Source organism: Schistocerca piceifrons, chromosome X (genome assembly GCF_021461385.2).
Source record: "Schistocerca piceifrons isolate TAMUIC-IGC-003096 chromosome X, iqSchPice1.1, whole genome shotgun sequence".
Classification (NCBI taxonomy): Eukaryota; Metazoa; Arthropoda; class Insecta; order Orthoptera; family Acrididae; genus Schistocerca; species Schistocerca piceifrons.
The window spans coordinates 293,883,937-293,901,424 of record NC_060149.1 but is presented as its reverse complement, the minus strand read 5'-3'; the positions used below and the strand labels follow the sequence as shown (position 1 = coordinate 293,901,424).

General features: G+C 37.1%; 1 protein-coding gene across 1 annotated transcript in view; it reads left to right on the top strand.

Moving 5' to 3' along the window:
* Positions 1-17,488, top strand: part of LOC124722999 (ubiquitin carboxyl-terminal hydrolase MINDY-3 homolog) — a 92,827-nt gene that overhangs the window by 30,231 nt on the left and 45,108 nt on the right. The window contains exons 5-6 of the mRNA XM_047248173.1: positions 11,441-11,594; positions 15,172-15,309. Coding sequence (XP_047104129.1) covers positions 11,441-11,594; positions 15,172-15,309 — 292 coding nt within the window. The remainder of the gene's footprint in view (positions 1-11,440; positions 11,595-15,171; positions 15,310-17,488) is intronic.

The window sequence follows — 17,488 nt, the reverse complement described above, 5'->3', positions numbered from 1 at the left end:
GGTGGTGCAGTGGTTAGCACACTGGACTTGCATTCGGGAAGATGGCGGTTCAAACCTGCCTAAAGCCACCCTGATTTAGGTTTCCTGCGATCTCCCTAAATCGCTTCAGGCAAATGCCAGGATCGTACCTCTGAAAGGGCGCAGCCGACTTCCTTCCCTAATCTGATGGGACCGGTGACCTTTCTGTTTGTTCTCTTCCCCCAAATAGTCCATCCATCCATCTTCCTACTAGATGTAAGTACCAATGCAAAAGCAAACATAAAACAGCCATGATTTACATATAGATGTGGTTACCAATGCTATTTTCGCAGGGTCACTTGATAATGGCAATAAGCCAAAACAGGCCTATCATATAAAATGTTAAAAATTTATTACCTTATGGCAGCTAGTTTCGGAGCGTCTATTTTCAAAATGTCTTATAATGATGTATACCATGCTGTGGGCCCAACGGAATGTAAAAAAGTTCTGAAAATGGTCATTATTGAAAACTACAGTGGAAGTTGAAGAAATTTCAGATAATTGCTGATAGACAGAAGTTTTCTGTCATTTCAAGAGGTGTGCTTGGGTTGTGGGATCAATTTCCTGTTTATCATGTTGTTTTTAATGTTGCTAAAAGCTGTATTTCAGCTTGTTGCTTACCACTGTGGGAAGATTGTTTTTCACCTCTTATATTGTGTGCTGAAGGTATAATCCCTATCCCCTCTCCTCTTGCAGTGTGTCAGTACAAAATTAATGTGAAAGAAAAGTTCCCTTGCCAATATAAACAGAAGTTTTTATATTATATTAAATCTATATCTATGTTACTATATAAAAACAAGTATTGTTTAATGTTACCAAATTGGGAAACATTCTTGACCAATTTACATCAAATTTTTTCTATTGTTCTTTCCATTGTTTATTGCCTTCTGGCAATGTGACCAAAATATTTCAATTGATTTCCATTGACAAGTGTCAAGTTTTGTTCTGATGCTGAGCTGCCTCAGGATCAGTTCATTAATTCAGTGTGCTGTCCATAGGATTTGAAGTAATCTTCTGCACCACCAAATATCCAGAGCATCAATCCTGTGACGATGTGCTGTCTTCATTGACGAAGTTTCTGATGCATAGGTTGTGATGGGGTAGATTTAGTATGTGGAAGACGGTGAGCATTGTCTTGGCAGTGATGGAGGTGTGTTTCTAGAAGTGAGCAAGTTTCCCTGTAGAATGTCTTGTAATCAAAAAGCATCTATGGATCTCATGCTCTCAAGTGTCAGTGACAGCACACCCTAAGTACTCTAAGCCACTGCTGACCTTAGAGCCAGCAATATTTGTAATGTCGGGTCCATTGTCATTAAGGTGATCTACAATCATCACTTTGGTCTTCGTATTGTTGAGTTCAAGACCAAATTCTCCACTTCATTCGACTAACCTGTATATGATGGTTTCCAGTTGTTGATTGTTTTTGCAATTATCAGTGTGTCACTACGTACCTGAAATTAATTTTTCTGCCACCTACAACAATGCTGTCATATCAGTATTTACGAACATCCCCGATAATGTGCTCACTATATGCATCGAACAATAGTGGAGAGAGAATGGAACTTCACCCCACACTGGTATTTGTAGAAAAAAGTCAGAAGGTTTTATGTATTACTGTTGTTGTGTTCAGTTGGGTCAGGTACACCAGGTGTCTTGGCGTACCCATCGCCATGGAGATGGTCCATAGTACTGACTATTTTATGTTGCTTACAATCTGCTCGTTGGCTCCCTTACCTGGAGTAAACCCAGTGTGCTCATCTGGTATTTGTGAAGGTGAGGTCTTCAGCCTCTCATTCAATATGGGATGATAGATAAGGGCTATCTTTAGATAGTTTGCACAGTCAATTGGAGAACATTTCTTGAATAGTGGTACGAAAATGGAGTGGAAAACACTATTAACAAGTCTATGACTGATTTACTTTGAATTTCCACATTGTAAGCTAATAAACACATAGGCAGGCATAGGCTATATATTTTTAAATGACAATGTATTAGTTTTATGTTAGAAAATGCTGTTGTGTGCTGTTCTGCGAAAATATACAGTTCAGTTATCTTCTTCAGTCAGTTTTAATGATGATAGCAGGGCATGTTGACCATTACACATATTATTTCTCTTGTAAATATTCTTTCTCTGTGTATATAATTTCAAACAAAAATTTCGTACACAGCATTGTGCCGTTTTTTTTTTTTCTCTCGCAGAGTGTGTTTTACAGAAAACTTAGTTTTATAGCTTATCGGGTTATAGTTAGAATACTACGAATACTACTGGTTAATGTGCATTGTCCAAAATTTTGTAATTCTACGAATTTGCAGATTAAAACTATGAAAAATGCTGTAATTGAATCTACAATCCTTGCAGATCCAGCAGCTGGAGAGGTCTCTCTCATGCCCTGTATAACAATGATCGCGAGAGATTTACCCACTCGTTTTGAGTGACTTCAGTTCCCAATAAAGGTTTTGTTTGAAGCAACAATAAACAAGGTTCAAGGTCAGAGAGAGGGGAGATAGGTGATGAGATGGACCGAGAGATTTGGTGAGGAGGGGAGGGGGGAGGGGCAGAGAGAGAGAGAGAGAGAGAGAGAGAGAGAGAGAGAGAGAGAGAGAGAGAGAGAGAGAGAGAGAGAGAGATATTACCAAAACAAGTAAGAAGAGAATTACAGCACACACTTATTATCTGAATTTTTTTTTTTTTTTTTTTTTTTTTGTGTCTTTTGTTGCTGGTATATTTTTAGTTTCTGGAAGAGTTGGTTTCTATTTTGAACACAATTTTAGATGACTAACCTAGTTGTGTTATTCAGGAGCTTTGAATAGGAATGATGTTTGCTTGCTACCTGGGCTCTTACTGGACCATGAAGTATTTTTCATGCCACATCCCTGTTTGCAGCCAACCTCAACTCCTATTTAGACACACCATTTTATGTAGATTTGTTTTCCTACCCCATAACAGTATTATGTGAAATGCAGATCCGTTTAGTGTTTCAAACTCGGATGAATGACATGACCACCAAGCTCTTAGTAAATTCACTGCTGGACCTTAAGCTTAACTTAAACGTTCACACCTGTTTATAAGGTTTAACTGATGTCTTTGACGATATACTATGATACTGGCCTTGTCATATATAGAGTCATGATTCTATTTTAGGCAGTTTTTTGTGACAGAGGGTTTGATTAGTTATGTGTCAAGTGTGTTGATGATGATCTTTTCACCAGCCCTCCACTGTTCTGTCAGTGACATCAAAGATATGCCATATCCATAAAGAATCTATTATGCCTGTGGATTTCTGTAGCCTAAATCCTCTATTACATAACAAATCATATCGGTTAACTTTTAAGTGATGGGCAGTCAGATTAATATTACTTTATAGTTGACACTCCACACATTGGAGCTAGTTTCTTCCAAACAAAGCACTCAGTGTCATACCCGAATCGTTCGCTGTTGCTGAACTGCCTCAACAATTGGTCATTTCACTTCGAATTCCTTGTCGGGCATTCTTTCTTCATGTGTTTGGATCCTGTATCATGGATCCTGCATCGTGGGTCAGGCACTTTTATTTCATGTTTCATCACAGACAATAACCACACCAAGAACGACACATACGCAACAGTGCTAATGAAATCTGCACATATCACGCACAGAACTAACCAGACGTTACTGGATACCTTCCCACAAGATGCAGTTGAGTGTCATGTGTACAGTTATCATAGTCACAGAGACTAACTTAAATTAGATAAGCTTTGTATGACATTGTGTGAAGCCGAATTTTTGAAGGCTGCCATTCAACATTGCTACTGGGTCAACACAATCATAGATGTAATTGCTTTGTTTACTATAGGGCCATAGCACAATGGTCAGCACATTAATTCCATATGTAGGATGTCGCAGGGTCAAATGGTAACGTGTCAGCTCATGTAACCTGTGTGAGGATAGTTCCTGGTAACCAGTGATAGTGAGAAATAAGCTTACTTTTAGCACTCAAACTGAATTTTTTTCTGTCGTCAGTTGATTTGGAAATGTTGACTTTAATCCCTGTGAGCAAAGAGATTGTGATTTTAGTACTGGTGCAGCTTGTTGACAGACATTTTCTTGCATATACAGTGAAACCCCACTTTGACACTTTTCAAGGGACTTCAAAAAAATAGTGTAAACCACAGAAAAATGTAAAATGCGGGGAAATAACATTTTAAGCTGTAAAAGTTACGTATAGGATACCCCCCTTACACTTTATGTATGATATGCACATAACGGGCATCAAGACGTTTGACTCAATTTCATGTCATAAGAGATGTTTTTGAAAGCCTGCAGCTGTCATTCATTCATTAAATAATGAAATACTGCACTAGTGTTACGTATTTTTTCATGTTTAGCAAGACGCGTTTTGAGAATTTTTTCCTCATTGTCAAGTGCAAATATGTAAAAAAAAGTATTTTGTATGGTGTTTGAATATGTGTTATTCTGTGTCTCTTGCACTGTAGTCGTCCTTTTGAGGTTATCAGGTACTGTGCCCTATCAGTTATGTAGAAAACCATACACACACACGCATACTACCACTCACATTGTTTTTGTGTAACATCGCAAAAAATATGTAGGTAAATACTGCACTTGACAGCAAGAATAAATTCTCGAAACACGTTTTGCTCAGCATGAATACAATACGTAACCGGTACTGTGTTTACACTAAAAACATTCGAGCAACACAAAGTGAATGATGGTGTCGACTAGCGCTCCGTGTGGCCATACGCCGAAATATGCTAAATATGGTTCGGCAGAGGAGTCACGACGGTCACAACAATCACGAAGCTGCGTTTGTGCAGTAGAGACAGTTTGGAAATGGTTGTGATTGGTCATGATATCTTCATTCGAGCGAACCTAGTTACTCCCATCGGCCACCACGCCAAGTAGAGCTTGGCGGCAGCAGCAGGAGGTACGGCACAAATTGTTCCAACTTTTACTCCTTTACCGGTTCAAATCCACTAGAGTGCCCTGGTGTCAAGAAACTTAACCACTTAATATTTGTAAACACTACTGGGCGGCCAGCATCATGCTAGCATCATATTTTCTCTACAAACATTTTTTCGTAATGTGTAAATTGTGGGAAAATTATAAATATGTTGACGTAAAATCAGGTGCAAATTAACATTGGGGGCATAGGAAATTTCATGGGACTGATAAAAAATATGTCGTAAATGGTGGCAAAACATTAATTCCGGGAACGTAAAAGTGGGGTTATACTGTATTGTGTATTGTGAGGTTGTCATTAGCTTAGGACATGAGTTTAAATTCAAGCCTACGAAATGCATCGTCTGCTGCAATTCATTCATGGGTCACTTAAACTCAGCAGTCAATAGAGCATCTCGCACTCCCTACATACTTTGCAGTAGTCACTTCCAACATTGTTCCACGTTACACATTAACAGCATTAGTTAAGTGACCCACAGAGTTCGTGTGTCACCTATAACCGAGCAGTAGCAACACTGTAGCGGCAAGAGACAGATGTCAACTATCAAGTGCTTTTAAATGGACTACAGCTATTGAGTGAGAGTTAATTAGATGATTTGTCAGCCAAAACAAAGTGTAGAGAAAACCCTGTTACTAATTTTGTCGGTGAAGAAACATTACTGCGTAAGTAGTAAAACACAAATTTTACAGGGGAGAGAAAAAACTGTGTAGAATACCCGATATGTTTCATAAGGGCACGAAATTTGCATTGCTGCACTTCAATGATTTATTCCGGATCATAACAAAAAGTGAAACAAAGAAAGTGCTGTTTAGAAAACTGGATTACAGCAAGCAGATACATGGAATTGTCAGTATTTATGGAAGAGGAATGTTGTTTACGCAGTATTGGTTTGTCTTTTACATTAACATCGTTTTGGAAAGACTTTATTGAAAGACTTCCTGGAAAAGCTACAAATATACACACGGTTCACATTGATCTGATAATGTCTGTAGGTTTCTTCAAGGAAAAAAACTGCTGAGCAAAGAAAGACACTTTGTCATTCTTGAAACAGTAACCTCCAAGATGGTGATTATTCATAAGGAATGTTATCATAATACAAATGACAATCCTTAGAAACAATTACTTTAAGTTGTTGTAAATGAACCTATTTAGCTTTCCTGATTTTCAAGTTTTCTTTGTATAGTTTTGAGAAGCAAACTTTTCCAGAAATTTTTCTCGGATGTCTTGGTACTTCTTGCTACACTTTGTTGAAAGTGCACTTGGAGTGAATAAGGCTGTTCGGACGTAACTGTATCGCCCTCATGTCGGTAATTGTTGACTCATTCTTTGCAGCTCTTCTGGACCTAATTGAGTCATACTTCCACAAACTTCTCTCTGCATAATTAGTGAAAAAGTAGCAATATAGGTAATGGGTATTGTAAGGTTGTGGCTTTCTTCTCACCTCTTTAGATGTCGAGGCATATTGGCTAGGAAGTGTAACTTCACATCCTTTGAACTTGCAGTCAATGGAACTGTGAACTGATTCACACTCCATGCGAGTATTGACTGTTCTCCAAAAACTTTTGCGTAATCAGTACTCGTGAATCAATTGCTTGTCTTTAAGTGTGTTTAATATCACATTTCTGTTACGGCAAGTGCAGCTGTCAGAATACAAAGTGACTGGGACAGGATTTTCCTCAATCATTTTGGATAGTGTGCCCACGATACATGAGGCAGAACTTGATGCAACAATTTCGCCTTGCATTTCATAGAACCAGCAACACACTGCATCATGACTTTCTAAATTATACATTGTAGTTATGGACATCCAATTTTATTTTATAATAAACTGCACTTGTATGTAAAAGTGATGCTACTCTTACAGCCTGTAAGTCGATGACTTAGACTGCAGAGCTTGTGCTGGGCATGTTTCTTATCTAGATCTTTCTTCAGCTTTGCCTGCTCTTTCTGTTTTATGTCCTGTTCCCACATTTCTTCACTAAAGTTTCCGAGCCTGTAACAACACAGGTTGCACTGGTCTTCCTTTGGAAAAATAATCTGAGGTCAACCTCTTCAAAAATAAAGCTTAACGTGACCTGATTGAATGGTGAAGCCTGTTCCTTACTGCATTTTTTATGTAGAGTTCATACAGCTGTTGTTTGCTGTGTACAATATGCTCAGGATATAGCTTAGAGGAGGACTTCCTGCAGTAATGTGGTGGCAGTTTAGGGAGACAGTCCAGAAATTCTTTAATGAAGTTTTTCTCATCTTTCTTCTTTGTTTTATTCGGAAATGTGACAATTATCAATCAGGTCTCATCCCAAGTGTGGAATTATCCAGCCAATACCTCACTGTCCATTCTTTAATGCCAATAGTATTGAGAAACATTTTTTTGCATACTTGATGTTTTCCTGTATCGTTTCTCAGATGATAAACCAGCGTGCCTTTTCTACTGGATTCACCTGTGATTTTCTCTGGACGTTTGGTTGGAATTAGTTCCACAAGACTAATTATGTAGATCTTCCTCTGGTCCTGTGACATTGTTTCCCAAAAATTGTTAAAAATTGCCTGTCTGTCACCAGTAAAAATTTGATGACACTTCCTTTGAACAGATTTCTGACACATCTTTGAAGTACACATTGGACCTAATTTTCATGCCTCTCTTGTACTATTAAGAGTAATTTTGCCATTTTGACTTCTTTTATATCCAATATATGCTTGCCTGCACATTGTTGGTGTTTCTCTTCTAATCTTCAGGGCAAGCTTTAGATTTTCTTTTCCTGTCACAGCTTAAGGCGCCACAAAATTCTTGGCCTCCACTTTCTGTGTCCTTGCTTCCATCAACTTCCGATAAGTTATCTGAATTGTCTGGGAAGAAATGAGCAACATAGTACAGCAATAAACGTGAAGAGGTGCGGCTATCTCCAGTGGCAACTGTCACTGCTGTATCGTTTTGAGCATTCTTGGATGCAGCCTGTGAGGTTTGTAAACAAACATTTGAAAAATTGACTGAAGAAGATCGAAGTTGAATTTCACATTCATGTGTTTACGATAACAACAATTACAATAGCATTAATAACAATAATGACAATAAAAATTACATGTGGTATTAGATGGCCCAGGAAAAGTAACAGAAAACCCCCATATATGAGATTAATTCTCCTTCTGTGCATATAACTTCACTGTTACTACTACTCTGACCTGTTGTCCATTCTGGATCTAGATGAGATCCTATAATCAAGTGGGTATTCAAAACATCTTTAGCACAAAGGACTAAAGCACTCAAAAAGTGAAGTGTGACGTTAAAATAAAGCAGCTGTGGTACTACTAAATTTTAGTGTGTTAGCGGACTGCTGTTAATGCGTGGCAAATAACAAAACAATTTTCATACCACTGTCAATCACTCTCGAGGAGGATTCTTCGCTTTCATACCCTATGTTCAGCTGAGAAACAATTTCTTCCTCAGTAAAGAAATCTTGTAAAATGCTGTCCGAAAGGTAAAACCAAGGAACCACTTTTGAACACGGGATTTTTATGCGGTGTTGTTTACTACTTCCAAAACAATCTAGTTATGGGGTATTACATTCTTTCGCCCTTTTGGATTATTTAAATTTATTTTTTCACTGTGTCGTATATGCGGTCGTCTTGTTTTAGTTCATTTTATATGTAGATAATTTAAAAAAAATCGGCATTCTGGCAGTAAGAGTTGGTGCGCTGAGCGTCAAGGATATGAACTAACTGAAAAGCGCAAAAATCGATAATCAGTCAGTCAGTTACATGGTATTGTTTCTTCACTGATGATTTGCTTGTCATGTACATACTATCTGGTCACTGTTGTGGAGCAGTATTGTAGATCAGTGGTGTACACAGCAAATGGAAGTAAAAGATTTTAAGTTGCAGCTTGTGAAGCCATCCATTTGGCATTGGTGTATCTTCTTTGTCACTAAAACAATATTAAATCTTCCTTGTCCATCTATGAATAGGATTTGGTGCAATGATACAAGGCTTCCTGCAGTGGTAAGAAAATCCATCAATGTACAGTGCTACTGATGTACACATTTCATTATGACACCGGTTGTAATTTCAAATTAAAGGGTATTTTCCGCTTTATGAGCCAAGCTGCTAACTGACTTACTGAGGAAAGTTTAACCACTTGGGATGGTTGGCTCATTCAGTTAAATACTTTTTAAATTCTTCATAATTGGGCTTCATTCTGTCATTTCATAAACAGTTTTTAGGAGATTTTTAGACATTTAAAAGTGTTATCATTATGAGTGATCATAGAGAATGTGAGATTTGGGTGAAAGACATTTAAATTTTAACTATGTTTCGTGTTTGTAGAATAATTGAAGTGTATCCAAAGTAATTGTGTGATATTCATCACACACACCACATCATTCGGCCTATTTACAGTGATGAGAAAGAGATTTTTACCAGTTCTTTTCCTGAAAACAAACATTATACTTGATGGCTTTAAAGCTGTAAAAGTAGACTGGTTTGAGGTAGTGTTGAAATCAATCTAAACATGCAGCTGAATCCATATTGTGAATTGGGGTGTTATTTTGTACTGTATATCTTACAGTACATAAGTTGTGGCCCAAGAGGTCCATATAACGGTTGGCCCAAAATTGTAGACAATGAAATGACCATTTTATTGAGTTCATAAATGTTGTTAGAGCTGCATCTCACTATATACTGCAAGCATGGTCACAGAGTATGCGTGCCTTCTTCACTAGACAGCAGGTATTCCTGTTATCTTCGTGTTCATTAAATATCTTGATTGAATACACATATTGGTACAGGATGCACAAAAACACTGGCCAGGAAATTATTTGTAAGACTTACACAAATACTGACCTTTGTTAATGAACAGGAGAATTGCGCATTTCAGAAAATTCTAGAAACAATGATTTCAGTGGACCTGCTGGTCTGTGACATGGCTGCACAAGAGCATGTCTCACATTCTCTATTCCAAATACTTCACTATGTAATTAAGTTTGAGTGAGTGAGAGGAACGGACATATTTATTGACTAGTGAAATATAATGCAAAATGCTGCTCATGATGAAGCAGCATGTGTTCATTGTTGAGTGTTATGTGAAGCACAATTTGTAGAAAATGAGTGCAGAACTGTTTTTGCACAGTAGTTTGACTGGAAGTGCTGTGGCAAAACCTCCAGCAACAATTTGATAAATTGAACACAACACAGTGTTGAATTGGGGTTGACTGATCATTTCCACTATTTTCTGTGACATTCATTGACAAGGATCAATCCTGTGTCCATCTTATTTTAAAATTTTCCAGGCCTATTTTATTTTGGCCACCATATAGAAAACTCATTCATGCATCGGTTGGGCCATCACTATTATTATGTAACCAATGATGGAGTGCTTCATGGAATAATTTTTAGTGAAGCTAATTATTTTACTGGGAGTGTTAAATACTTTATTTAAACAATTAAATGTTTCAAAAGTGATGATGCATGTGTGGGCTTGTGTTTAATGATTTTATCTCCATCGGCAGTGATATAGACCAGTACAGTCTGAATGGTATTATATCGTATAGTGCACAGCTATCTTTGTTTTCTGTGACTTGTACCTAAACATATTTGGATGGAAAAAGTTAATGACAAGCAGCACTAATTTTATATCTTGTAAATGTCTTCTGTTACAGCAGAGTGAGTGAGTCATCCTTTGTCCCCACTGACAGTTTAACATTAATGTACATCAATATTTTTGTGAGATTTTTACCCCCCCTCTTTCCTCTTACTTGACTTTTTTGTTCTTGTCATACTATTCTTTAATTTTAGAATCTTTTTTACATTTTCATTTTTTCTTCTTCTTCTTCTTCTTCTTCTTCTTCTTCTTCTTCTTCTTCTAAGGAGCAACTGATAACTTTCCTGTTACTCAACAAACGTGAACAGCACCCCCGTTTTTGTTAAATATTTTCTAGTGCATTAAATATATCTGATACCTTTATATTTTGATTTTTCTTTTTTATTAAAAAAAATAGGAATCGAAATTTCAAAGTTACTGTTTGCCCATGAATTTTCTTTCTAATTAATTGTAAGTTATGGTAAATGGTAAAACTGAATTAGTTTCCCATACTTAGGCCTAATGTGATCTTCAACATTCTGAAAATAACATGTCAAGTAGAAGTACTTACATAGCCTTGGATATAAACAACAGTAAATTAGCTGGTACAAGTAGCAGGAAATGTAAATATTATTCTTAATTTGTTGTTCTGTTATTGCGTTATTACAGTTGCTCCTTTCCCTTTTAGCTGTAGTGATGCAGATAAATTCCCTGTGTATTTGGTAATTAAAAGGTAGTTTTAATACTGTCACATATCTGGGTATTGCATGTTAGTGAAACTACTCACACAATTATGTAATTGACTGTGTAAATTGTTACTCGTAAGTTTAATGTGGGTTATTTGAAATTTGTGTGTAGCTTGTATTTTTAATGGGATACTGTGTTTTTGCAGGGAGTAGAACAAATAATGGCAGAAGTTAATGATCCTGCAGAGCCTTTTATAGACGATACTTATGGCTATGGTAGCCAAAGCCTGATTAACTTAATGCTCACCGGAAGAGCAGTGGGTAACGTTTGGGATCATGAACAAGATGTTGGAGGCCTCAGTTAGTAATTTTTTCACTTACTCCTTGAAAAAGATCCATAGGCTTAACAGGTAGTTGTGGAAGCAGATATGTGCCTGTAAATCATGCATTTCATTGAGTGCATGTCAAATTTTCTGTGTGGTGTGATAAATATTTGTCAGATGCTTGGCAAACTTGTGTGTTGCTTCATTTTCCTCTGTAATTTAATGTTTCCTGTGATGGTTTTGGAAGCTGTGGAACTGGGAGAGTCACTGACTGTAAGATTGCTTGTATATGTTTCAAATGGTTCATTGTTAATTTTTGTTATTGGTCAGCCTGGTCTTATTGTTTATTATTGCTGTTTTGTTGTTACTGTTACCAAAATATTAATTTTTGACTGAATTTGCATGAGAAAAAGTCGGAAAATACCTTTACTGTGTCAGATACTGAGCAAAATATAGTGCTTCAAAATTTTGAATTTTGTGTATTTAGCTAAAAATAAGTGATTTGTATGTTTAAGTGTAAGTTAAAGTAACTGAACTTAGGACAAAAATTATTAATTTTAGCCTTAGTCCCAACTGATAAATCTGGTGGCCTAATTGCTGGGTACTGTAACATACAGGTCTTATTGCAGCCTTTTTTGAATGAGGTAGCAGCCATTTGATATCTCACTTTTTGAGCAGAATTGTAGAAAAGATTAATGAGATTGGAACATATATAAACATACATTCACTGGTAATCTTTGCCAAAACATTGTCAGTTAATTAACTAGTGAGATTTATGGTGCTGTGTGCAACAGAATGTGATGAATTTCCCTTGGAAAAAAATTCAACTTTTCAGGCTTCGGCACTTAATATTTCTAAGAACCATTCAACAGCTAAGATTGTATAAAATATTTCTTTATTTAAGACAGCCGGTTTCAACAGATTTTGCTGTCATCTTCGGGACTTAAAAATCTTTTTGTTGTAAACCTTGTTCATTTTATGCTGAACCTCACGCACAAGATGTCAAGTGGATAAAAATCAGCATGTTACAAAAGATTTGTCGTTGCTAAAATATTTAAGAAATAAAGCATCTAGTGCAAAAGGCAATGTCCATATACATATTGCTCACAAATGCTTGTTAAATCACAGAACCATGTTACACAATAGCACTTCTGTTAATATACACTGGAAATACTATAAACCGTTATGTCCATCATGCATAAACAGATGTGGTATTAGTTTGTAATATGTCCAGCATATGTAAAAAGATGTGCTGTTGTGTACCGTGGTTTTCTGATGTAACAAGCTTCTGTGAGCAATATGTATATGGACATAGCCTTTTGCACAAGGTGCTTTGTTTTTAAATATTTTAGCAGTGATAAATCTTTTATAATGTCCATTTGACATCTTTTGCATGAGGTTCAGCTTAAAATGAACAGGTTTTACAGCAAAAAGTTTTTAAGACCTGAAGATAACGGCAAAGTCTGGAAGATAACAGCAAAGTCTGTTGAAACCAGTTGCCCTACATAAAGAAACATTTTATGCAGTCTTGGCTGTTAAATGGTTTTTAACAATTAAAACAGATCGCCCTTCAGTGCTCTCAACATGAAAAATTCAATGAAAAATTCAATCTCTTAATATTTCAGCTGTTTGGCTGAGCAGCAGGCCCATGTGCGATTTTATGTACACTGCCTGACAAAAAAAGTGAAGCACCTAGATTAAGAAGAGTAAGCAAAATAAAATGCATACGTTGAGAGGGAATGTGATGTTATTTCAGTGATTAAAAATTAGAGTAAAATTTGCAAAGAACTTGGCAGTATGGATCCATTACCAGTATGATGATATGCCCATGCTGACCTTGCTATACCCACTGATTCTGTTGAGAATGGTGTTTTCAAACCATTGTATCCTCTCCTGAGGCAAGCTTGCCCACTATTGCTATAACTGGTCTTTAATAGCTTAAAAGCTGGCACTGGGATGGAATTGATGTCCAATCTGGCCCCACTCATTCTATGAGGCACAAGATCTGGGGATCTTGCTGGCCAAGTGAGTACATTATTGCCACACGGAAAGTGCATAGAGATGTGTGCCATGTGTGGGGCAAGCATTGTCCTGTTGTGACATTTTTCAACATTTCACTGTTATGAGAGGTGACCCATGATGATGATAGGTGTGTCTGTGACGCACCATTGTGCTGTCAGAGTTCCATCACACTCTCCCAAGTCCTGAAGTCATACCTAATGGCTCCCCCACACCATGACATCAGGACTAACGCTGATGTTCCTCTTTCAAAACATTAAACGAATGGGACATCTTCCCAAGTTGCAACCATACTCACTGATAATGATTATTTGGGGTAGTGCAGAGCAGTGACTCATGCTGAACACAACACAATGCAATGCCATTCATCAACAGTTCATGCTTGCCGGTCATGGCATCACTCCAAACACAGCTGATTGTGTTGTGGTGTTAACTGCAGCCTGCACATGGGACTGTAATACCCCAGTCCAGCTGCTCGGTTTCTGACCAGTGATGTGGGATGACACAGAATGTTGCAGGGAGTCCATTACTTGTTCTAGAATGATAGGTACAGGTGGGATGGAGTTATGATGTGCTTGCTCTACAGTAAAACAATTTTCCCTTTTGGTAGTCAAAAGTGTCTTGGTAGTCAAAAGTGGTTTATTGGAGTCTTGATGATTAGTATGCATGCCCTCACATTCCCTTCCAGTCCAGCATCATGTCACTGTCACACTTGAATGCTCCACAAATCTGGATATTGTGCGATTATACCAGTCTGCCAAATGGAGACCAACAGTGAGGCCCCTTTCAAACTCTGTCTGGTACTAAAAACACTGTCTCACACGAGTGAACAGTATCTGTGTTCTTCACAGGTATCACTGAACATCTGATGCTGTTTGCACCGATACCATACCATACCATACCATATCATACCAGGCCTAGTGACAACACTAAACATGAGCAAAATTAATGCACTCTGGTAGCTGTTCTACCCGTCACAGAGAGTTGCAGTTCTAATCATTCACATACCCGCCAATGATGTGTGTGTATATAGAAGTACATTGACATCTTACCGCACCATCTGGCTGCTTCACTTCATTTGTCAGCCAGTCTACGTGTTAAGTGTGTGTCATAGATGAGTTTTGTTGTTATGTTGGCAAGGTACAGTAGTTGGGGAAGTCTGCCTAACTAATGACTCTGACAATTGTCTTCAGGTTTTCACCTAAGAATTGAGCATTGACTTTGAATCAACTCGTTGGAAATTGTGGGAACAACAGAATGTTAAATTGTGATAGTACAAAAGTTTTTAGTGTTTCAGTTTCTGCTTTGTGTGCGGACACTTTAGCACGTCAAAGTTGGATGTAGTTGACTGATACATAAAATTCCTCCTGGTATGTAAGATACACAGATCAGTTAGTACTCGTGTTTTATACATTTCAACATTAATTTCGGATAATACTTTTGAAAATGTAACTTCTTAATGCAAAGTCCAGGATGGAATATGGTTGCTAAGTTTTTAATGTATTTGATATCAGATTATATTTGTGCCTTTTGACTGTAACATCCTTGTACATATTTTGTAAGTGTTTTAATTGACCCATCCTCATGTTTTACAGAATTACTTGGAATTGACCGCCAAAGTGAGATAGGTTTTCTAGCTTATTTAGAGCATATGAGGTACCTTGAAGTGGGTTCTTTTTTGAAAAATCCTAAGAATCCTGTATGGGTTTTGGAAAGCGAAACCCACCTTACTGGTGAGTGAAATAATTAACTTTTTAAATTACTCTCTAGAGAATAAATCTTGCAGAATTACATGAAAACAAAAAAAATGTAAGGCATAACAATTTGTGTCCATTCTGTTATTGGGGGTTGGCCTTTTATTTGGTGACTGATGTTAAATTCAGTTAGTATTTCACTGTTAACACATTGAAACTGTGTAATTTGTGAAAAGGAACAGTTTGTCAGTGAAATGCCTATGAAAACTGGGGAAAAAATGCTATATTGGCAACATTACGTATGTCTGGAGCACAATCGGTTTACTTACACTAACGTGTGTTAGTGGACTTACTCAGGAAAGCATCCTTTGATAACATCACCCACGACAATTTTGCATTGAACGTGTACTTATTAAATTTAGAGAGATTCATAGTAGTAGAAGATGTGTAGATGAAATCAGTAAAAAAAAAAGTTATACGCTATTTGTTGTTTCACCAAAACTTAAGTGGTAGGCATATGGATATGGACCAAAATTTTTAATATGGTTGGAGTAGGGCTGGGGGTTAGTTCATTGGGATATATGAACTTGCTGCATCTATCACCTTTTAGTTCCAGGGAATTAATTCTCCTACTGAGGAGCTGCTTGTTGCAGAAAAGCTAATGTAATAATTGTCAAATACCTGTTCTGGAAATTGCAGTCTCACTTAAAACTTCTTTGTGTGCGTTGTTCTAAAAATCAGAAAAGATCAGTTGGAGGGGGGGGGGGGTGTCTTTACCAGGAGAGATCAATCTTTGGTGTTTAATCTGTATTTAGCATTAGTGTAGACACTCCAAGAAACAGTTCAAAATTTGTTCTCTGAGAGAAATCTTAACTTCCACATTCGGTGTATACAGTGTGATGTGAAATAGGGCTTTGCACTTGCTATACATTCAGAGCCTGGTTCTCCACAACAGTGCAAAATGCCTTTCAGTACATCTGGCATTAGTAGTTCCATAACCAAAACTGAAACTGGTTACCCAATTGAGCGTGACATGTAACTGCTCAGTTAGCGCTCTTAGTAACTACACTGCCTTGTAGCTCAATGCATGTGTAAAATACCTCTCCAAAATACACTAAATCACACGAAACAATTAAGTTGGAGTACTCCTTAGCATGTTCTATTCAGTTTTTAAGAAGAGATCATCTACCTGTGAAGCTGACTGAAATGTATAAACTTCACTTTAAACCTGGGGCTCAATGATTTTTTATAGTGGTCTCTCTGTAATAATGAATGAATGCTCAGGAAAATACATAAATAATACATTTTGTCTAAACGGGTTTAGCTTTGCAATGTTTAGTTCAGCATAACCTGCTTATATTCCTAATTTATAATTTTTTATGTAAATTAAGCTATTTTGTGTAGTTCAAAATGTGCAGTAATATTAATAACCTCTATAATTTTCAGTTCAGCAAAATAACGCTAGAGATTTATATTAAAATGGAAGCTAGGTGGGAACAGCGAGGACTGTAGCTGTTAAACTGAACATGTTTAAAAAAAATTGACTTTAAACAAATAGTGCATCATTGTGTGTGTGTGTGTGTGTGTGTGTGTGTGTGTGTGTGTGTGTGTCAACTTCATATTCATTAGTTTCTGGACATTGCCTATAAAGCTATTCAAGAGATACGGTGTTATGCAACATGTATTATTATCTCAAAATGTTCCACTATTTTCTAGCTTGACTAGTAGCTCACATATGTGCTGTTTGGCACATGGGAACTGCACAGTTGCCTCACCTCGCCATAAATAAAACTAATGGACAGTCAGTCAAAAATAATGTCAGTGGAATATTAAAAACAGTATTCTTTTTTCTTGTAAATCAGATTCATTTGATAACTACCAGAAAAGTTAGTCCTTTTCTGTAATTGAGCTACTTAAGAGTCACTGTTGCTTTTGGGTGGTTGTGTTAATAATGGCAGTTGCTTGAGTGAATCGCAAAATGCAGATTGAAAATCTCACTGAGCTTCCTAAATCAAAATATCAGAGTAATCAAATGAAGGTAAAGTGAATGGCTAACTGATTTTGGCTCTAAAATTATTTGCATCTCAGTGCACCAGTTACGGAGTGGTGATGTACATAGGTTTCCTAAAGAGAGATGTCTTAAGCAATTTTTATGCTGTAAATTCTTTGTATATGGGAGTGTGGACATTTATGTCATGTGTAAGGTTTCATTCAGAAG